General features: G+C 42.8%; 1 protein-coding gene across 1 annotated transcript; it reads right to left on the reverse strand.

Annotated features, from left to right (window-relative positions):
• Positions 1–1,803: 1,803 nt before the first annotated feature.
• Positions 1,804–2,742, reverse strand: LOC146341516 (olfactory receptor 5V1-like). Its single transcript, XM_084807507.1, has one exon. It carries the CDS (start codon positions 2,740–2,742, stop codon positions 1,804–1,806), a length of 939 nt encoding a protein of 312 aa, XP_084663633.1.
• Positions 2,743–7,813: the final 5,071 nt, after the last annotated feature.

The following is a 7,813-nucleotide window of genomic DNA, read 5'->3' on the forward strand; positions in this document are numbered from 1 at the left end:
CATTTACGTAGCCTATCACGGCTGACTGCAGGGATGGCCATTTGCAGACCCAGCCGGCAGGATTTGCGGTGGGAGGGATGGGGCGCCTCCCCCCCCAGCTAGAATTTCGGGGGGAGGGACGGGGCACCTCCCCCTCAGCCAGAATTTCGGGGGGAGGGATGGAGCGCCTCCCCCCCAGCCAGAATTTCCCGGGGAGGGACGGAGCGTCTTCCCCCCACCGCAAATCAAATTTCGTAAAAGGTAAGTGACTTTCGTACATCCCTATTGCGTGCATTTTTCAAAAGCATGTATTTGTATGCACATTTTTTCATGCACATTCTTTCTTTTCACCTGAAAACCTGTATGTATTTCCATGTGAATTTCATAGAAGAGAGTCATAGAAGAGTAGGTTTGGAAGGAGCTTACAAGGCCATCAATCCAACCCCTTGTTCATTGCAGGAATCTAAGTCAGAGCATCCCTGACAGATGGCTGTCCAAATCATGTACTCATCAATTCTGCACATCTTTGAAATGTACACATTTTTACCCCATTGATCAAAGTGCATTTGTGTGCATTTTTCAAAAGTATGCATTTCTTCATGCACATTTTTCAAATGTATGCATGCCGTTGAACACATTTTGGGGGCTCCATGAATCACATTGCCAGCTTGGAAATATATGGACTTCAACCACAGACTGCATTTGGGAAGTGCAACATTGATAAATCCTAATCAAAAGTGAACTGAATGTGTGACTTGTAAAACATGCACACCATGTTTATACACATATCTAAGATAAGCAAATTAGGTAACACATCCTTTTTAAAGTTGTGCAGGAGGAAAGTGAGAAAACAAAAAAAAGTGTCAATGAGAGCTGATGGAGTTGAGGAGAAGAATCCCAAGCAGCAGCACATTTCCTGGGGGATCAAGTACTACTCAAGTACTACTCACTTGAGCAAAACTGCAGCCAGTTTCTAAGCATGTGAAGCCCAAGTCACCAGGCTCAAAACAGTCCAGTTGCAAACTGGCAAAGACACAGTTGCAGCTGTCAAGATTCATGGTGAAGGGCTACTCTGACTTCCCAGAAGAGAAAGAATCATCTGCTAGCACTGAGCCTGAAGCTGCTATTTGCCCCAATGAGCTTGAACTCCAGAGAGTTGCCCCTTTTATTCACATATGGGTCAGACACCATGCCCGGGCATTTTCACTTGCATTTACCAAACAGAAATACTTTGCACATGGAAACAAACCAGTGAAAATGCTTACCTAGCAGGTTTACAGTTATAAGGAATCATTATGCTTCTTCCTGTACAATACCAGAGTGAAATGAGAAAATAACACTAAGAAATTTGGGGACCATTAAGTTTTATATCCCAAGCAACTTTATAAGGGAACAAGCAGAACGAGTGTTTCATAAAATCTCATTTCATAATAATCAGGATAGCGATTCTCTTGGTAGCAATTAATAACACAGGAATAAATTAAAGTAGTAATAGAAGACTTAGCAAAGGCTAAGTATCCTTCTTAGCTTTGACAGGTCACCCCTAGAATGGACTTTTTTAATGTATTTCTATATGTACACTGTCCCTGTGCTTGGAGTTTTAGAAAGTACTGTGAGCAGAAATGGTAGGTCCAATATTAAAATATCATAAGCCAGAGAATATAGTTTGGGTACCACAGTGCATAACAAATATTTGGTATACCCCTCAGCTTTTTCAACATCAGCAGAGTAAAACTTTTGACCATAACTACAACATTTTGAACCACAGATCCCATTTTCTAGCACTGTTAGAGAGTAAAAACAAGGATTTCCTGATTTCCTTTTTCAAGATGACAATTTCTTCATCATGACCTTTTGCAGGACCTCCTTTACATCTTTGTTCCTGAGGGTGTAGATCAGTGGGTTTAACATAGGGGAGAGGATATTGTTAAAAAGGGCAATCATTATATCATTGTGGGGTGAATGGTTGGAGATGGGCCTGATGATGTATATAAAAATGCAGCTGCCAAAGAAGAGCAAGACGACAGTGAGATGAGAGGCACAGGTAGAAAACGTTTTCCTCATCCCTTCTGAGGAGTTCATTTTCAGAATCCTCCAGATGATGTGAATGTAGGAAATGATGATGCACATGGCTGGTCCAAAGCCCATTATAGGGCTAACGGCCATTATTGCAATAATACTACTGGAGATGTCCCCACAAGAGATAGCTAGAAGAGGAGGGATGTCACAGAAGAAGTAGTTGATCTCATTGACACCACAAAGGGACAGTCTGAATGTGAAAAGAGTGTGCAGAGTAGCATTGAGTGAACTTGTGAGCCAAGATGCTGAAACAAGCCGGGTGCATATTTTCTGATTCATGACCACATGATAGCGAAGAGGGTTGCAGATAGCAACATAGCGATCATAAGCCATGGCAGCCAACAGGAGTGTCTCAGTGCCAATGAAAGAAAGAAAGAAAAAGAGTTGCATCTTGCATCTTTTATATGAGATGTCATTTCTTCCTGAAATCAGGTGTGCTATTATCTGAGGAATGGTGGTTGTAGTCTGGCAGATGTCCAAGAGGGAAAGGTTGCACAGGAAGAAATACATGGGGATTTGAAGGCTTGGTTCCAAGGTGATCAGGAAGATGATCAGAAGATTCCCCATCAGCGTAAAGAGATAGGTGACACCCATAAATGCAAGGAGGAGGAAACGCCATTCATTAAGGTTTGAAATTGCCAGAAGGATGAATTCTGATGGAGCGGTTTCATTACTGACATCCATTTTATTGGCTTCACAGATTTATTTTTTCTCTGCAAACTAAAATACATAATTAGTTAAAAATAAATGGACAAAGGAGCAGCAGTGGCACAAACCACTGAGCATTGAAAAAGCATTAAAGGCATACTCCTGCTAAGTAGCTTCAAGTTGTTGTTTCATGTTTCAACATCTATATAATAACATAGATTGTCCCTTCATTCTTTTCACGTTTTACCAAATTACATAGCCAGTTGGACTGGATGGATGATGCGGTAGCGCAAAATACTTATCTTATTGAGGAGGGAAGGGAAATACAAAAACGTGAAAATATCAGGCAACTCTGAAAACAAAAACAATGCCAGTTCTGGTCTTCTCATCAACTGGCTTGACCGAAATCACATCTTCATCATATCCCTGTTGCCGTGGGACTAATAATGAGCTGAACAAAGATTAATGTGGTAGGGTTGTAACAAATATTCCCCCATTTTGCATCCTGAAGCAAAAAATGGCATACTTGAAGGCACTGCCTGGAAACAATGAAGTCAATTATTGCTCAAGATCTTGCCTACTTCAGAAAATGTAAATCTGTGCTTTACATGATGGTTATCCTGTGCAACTGAAAGTCAGCACAGTCTCAAGTGAAAGGAGCTGGAACATCAGCCCTTTCACCTTGAAATGGAGAAATGATTCTGTTCTGGGCCTGTGTCATTTCTGCATGTCTTCTATTCACTCATAAGCCCATCCCATCCTATTTCTGCGTCAATCTAAAATAGTGGAATTAAAATCTGGATGGAAATCTGCATTTGAATATGTATTTAAATATTGTTTTAAGCATATTTTCTATCAAATACATGTTCCTAAATGTATTTTCCCTCAGAATATGCTTTAGTTCAAGAGGTGTGGATCAGGTCAGTTCATATCAGAATTCACAAAGATCAAATTCCTCAAATATCTCTACCCCCCCCCCCGCTGTGAACAGTAACTCAGTCCACACACTATGTAAAGCAGCCTTCCTCAACTTGGTGCCTTCCAGATATTTTGGACTTCAACTCCTATCAGCCCCAGCCAGGATGGCCTATGGTTAGGAATTCTGGGAGTTGTAGTCCAAACATCTGGGGAGCACCAGGTTGGGGGAAGACTGGTATGGGGGAACAACTCTAAGCTCTTGCTAGAGCTATGTAAATTTCACATTACGTAAATTTCACATCTTTTCACATTATGAAGCTTTTCTCATTATGAATACAGAGAAAACTTTACTAACAGCACAATCCTATACTTGCCTACTCAGAAGTAAATCCCAATAAATTCCATGAGAGTTGCTCCCATTTAAGTGGGCATGGGATTTCAGCCTAAGGCTATGTAAAGTGTAAGTACACACTTCTAAAAATTATTGCTTCACCCAATGTGTAGGTTGACCCTAAGGGAACATGCTTTTAAGACGAGCAGTACCTCTTTATGTGACCAGGCAATTTATCTGGTTTTAATTAGGGGTGGGCGGATCACTTACCTAGCTCCGTTCCAGGGATCTATGGTGGGGGGAGGCGATCTGTCCCTCCCCCAGGAATCCTCCCTGGCTGGCTCCGTTCTGCGGCAAGTCCGCAGAGCCGCCGGCCAGGGCCGCCTGCAGCCGGACCTCCATTCGCTGCTGGGCCGCGTCCGCAAATGGCAGCTGCCATAGTGGCTGCCATTTGCGTCCCTGCGTTGCCGTGATAGGTTACATATATATTTACATAGCCTATCATGGCAAAAAGCAGGGACGCAAATGGCGGCTGCTATGCCATTTGCGTCCCTGCTTTTTGCCGTGATAGGCTACGTAAATATATAAGTAATCTATCATGGCAACGCAGGGTCGCAAATGGCATAGCGGACGCTATTTGTGTCCCTGCTCTTTGCCATGATAGGCTACATACATACTTACATAGCCTATCATGGCTAACGGAGCGAGGGAAATGGCGGCTGCAGACTGGGGCCGCCATTCGCACCCGCGGACAGCCGACAAACTTTATTTATTTATTTATTTATTTCTATACCGCCCAATAGCCGAAGCTCTCTGGGCAGTTCACAAAAATTAAATCCAAGCAACACACAATAAAACAATTTAAAATATACAGAACATTAAAACCACAATATAACAATACAACCACAATAAAACCTAGCAGCAGTGCAGGAGTTTAAAATACAGATTTAAAACAGCAAAGATAAAAATTTAGAAAGCTAAAATGCTAAAATGCCTGGGAAAATAAAAAGGTCTTCACCTGGCGCCGAAAGGAATACAATGTAGGCGCCAGGCGAACCTCACTAGGGAGCTCATTCCAGAGCCGGGGTGCCACAGCAGAAAAAGCCCTCTTCCTAGTAGCCACCCGCCTCACTTCCTTTGGCAGGGGCTCACGGAGAAGGGCTGCTGATGATGATCTTAAGGTCCGGGCAGGCACATATGGGAGGAGGCGATCCTTCAGGCAACCTGGCCCCAAGCCGTTAAGGGCTTTGAATGTTAACACCAGCACTTTGAATTGGGCCCGGAAATGGACTGGCAGCCAGTGCAGCTGGAAAAGTACTGGCGTAATATGAGCTCGCAGGCCAGTCCCTGTTAACAATCTTGCTGCGCTATTTTGGACCAGCTGAAGTTTCCGGACTGTTTTCAAAGGCAGCCCCACGTAGAACGCATTGCAGTAATCCAGATGAGAAGTTATCAGAGCATGGATAACTGTAGCTGGGCTATCTCTGTCCAGATAAGGGCGTAGTTGGTATACCAGCCTAAGCTGATAAAAAGTGCTCCGTGCCACTGAGTTCACTTGTGCCTCAAGTAGGTAGGTTCTATCCCAGTGAGATTTCGCGGGGTGGTGGGGAGGATTGTTCCGTTCCACCATGGGCTCCGGGGGGGCGGATTCTAAAGATTCTCACTGGATTCTGTGGCGGAATTCTCTGCCATCCCTAATTTTAATGTCCCTGTCAAAAGTATAACCTAAATATCTCCATAAGGTATCATCCTTTCTGCTTGGTTTTAATTATGTCAGACTATGACGCAAACCCTTTAGAAAGCCTGGAGACAGCAACAATTGTATAAATGATAACTCTGAGTAGAATGTTTACATGTCAATTCAGTTCAAGTGTTGAACCATTTCTCCTTAGGAAGAACAGCATATTTGTAACTTTTTTGGAATCAGTTGGGCATTAAAAAATATTGTTTGCACTCCATGGAATTTCTCTAAAGCTTAGACAACTATAAGACTAGAAATTACAGTTCTATGAACTGAGTCTATATCTTTAGTACCCAAGTTGAGAAGAGAGTTCTTACCTAAAACCTTCTGTTTGAAGTGTTTCTTTGCAGTAAAGAAGGTGAGATGGTTTATATTTTTTTCAAGCAATGGTGCTTTTATACATTTGTAAGTATGTTGGCTGGGCCTCCCCAGTGTATAGGTGTCTACATCTGTGTGTTTCTCTGTGTGTGTATGTTTGTGGGGGGGGGGTGGCTAGAAAAAAAATATTACCAGGGAGAGAAAGCCAGGAAACAAATCCCACTAGCATAGATATAATGAATGCCCTGCCTTTGTCACTTCCATTGAAATCAAATCTGATCAAAAATTCTGTGAAGGCACTGGGGACTGTGGAAGAATATAGCCCTATGCAGACATTCATTTCCTCATATGTAGGTAAAACATGGGCAGGGGGACATGGGTGTGCATGGAAGCCCCACCCTCAGTGGTCCTCTGCACCCAACTATCAGTTAGACCATCACACCAAGATCTGAAAGGGGCTCTGGATGTGTTTGCTGAGCTACTGTAACTGGAAACCCTGATAAAGCACTAAGCACAGTAACTATAGTTGGAGCCAAATCACTATTTACAACCTTGTGACAGCAGGGCTTGTTATTATTCCTCCACCGCCACAAGGTAACAGCAGGACCTCATTCTTTCCCTGCTCTGGGAGGACACCTTCTGTTTACAGTTCTTAAGAATTAATGGCAGTAGTAGTCTTCGAGAGGGCCACCATAGGGGTGGGGGGGAGGGAGAAATTCTTCTTCCTGGGCTATTGCTGAGAGAACTCATGCACAGCTCCATGAAATTAGAAAAAACACACAATCCTTTATTCATAGAAAAATAGCAGTACACATACAGAAGAAATCCAGAGAATCAAAACTACAAACAAACAAACCCTATCTCTGCTCTATACCTCCTGCTTACAATTATAACTTACTTCTCAAGCAAGTCTCCAGGATACACATCTTACTTTTTGTCTGAAATTTTGCAGATCTAATCTGCTCATACATAAACGGCTTGAGTGGGCAGTATCCAACCCTAACCATCTGTGAGTGGGGCTCACTGCCACTTCTGTTGTATTAGCAGCTAGCCCTGCTGATTCTGTTGCACAAGAGATATTTACCACTTGTGCAATGGAGATTTCAGGCATTTCTACATGAGGCTTTTATTGTGCACTTGTGATTGGTCACTCACAGGTTATTGCAGGTCCCTTATATGACGCTGTCAACCTCCAGGGCCCTCCTGTGCTTTCTTGCCATTATAGCAGTGTAATTCTCACCTGGGATAACATGATAAGAAATTTTATCATGCTTTGAAGCATGATAAATTTCCAATGAATTTCCAGAATCCTGCTTTATCACAGCGCCATCTAGTGGCTGTACAATGAAATATATAGAACTTGCCAAGAAAGAAAGAAAGAAAGAAAGAAAGAAAGAAAGAAAGAAAGAAAATAGAACAGAAACAACCACGTGTAAAGGAGGCTATCTTAATCCTGCAAGGAATCCAGAAGCAGAAGCCCCAGTAATGGTGCAGGATTTTAATCTCATGTGGAGAAGTTCTTAGCAGTTTTGGGCCAAGCCCTGAAATGAGCAGAAACACAGGTCTTTTATGCAATATCCACCAACCTCCCCGGTTGCAGAAATGAGTGTTTCCGCTCATTTTGGGTCGCCCCTGGAAGCACTGTATTTCCATTGTTCAAGCAGTGGGTGCCACTTGCGTAACAGAATCGATGGTGCTAGCTGCTTGCAGGCAGTCTCCATAGGATACTGTCCTATGCCTGTAAATTTTATCCAAACTGACAAAACAGAAAAAAAGTGTGTTGATTTCCGATTATACTC

Source organism: Heloderma suspectum, chromosome 6 (genome assembly GCF_057233095.1).
Source record: "Heloderma suspectum isolate Gila_16-S chromosome 6, 16-S_ref, whole genome shotgun sequence".
In the NCBI taxonomy this organism is placed as follows: Eukaryota; Metazoa; Chordata; class Lepidosauria; order Squamata; family Helodermatidae; genus Heloderma; species Heloderma suspectum.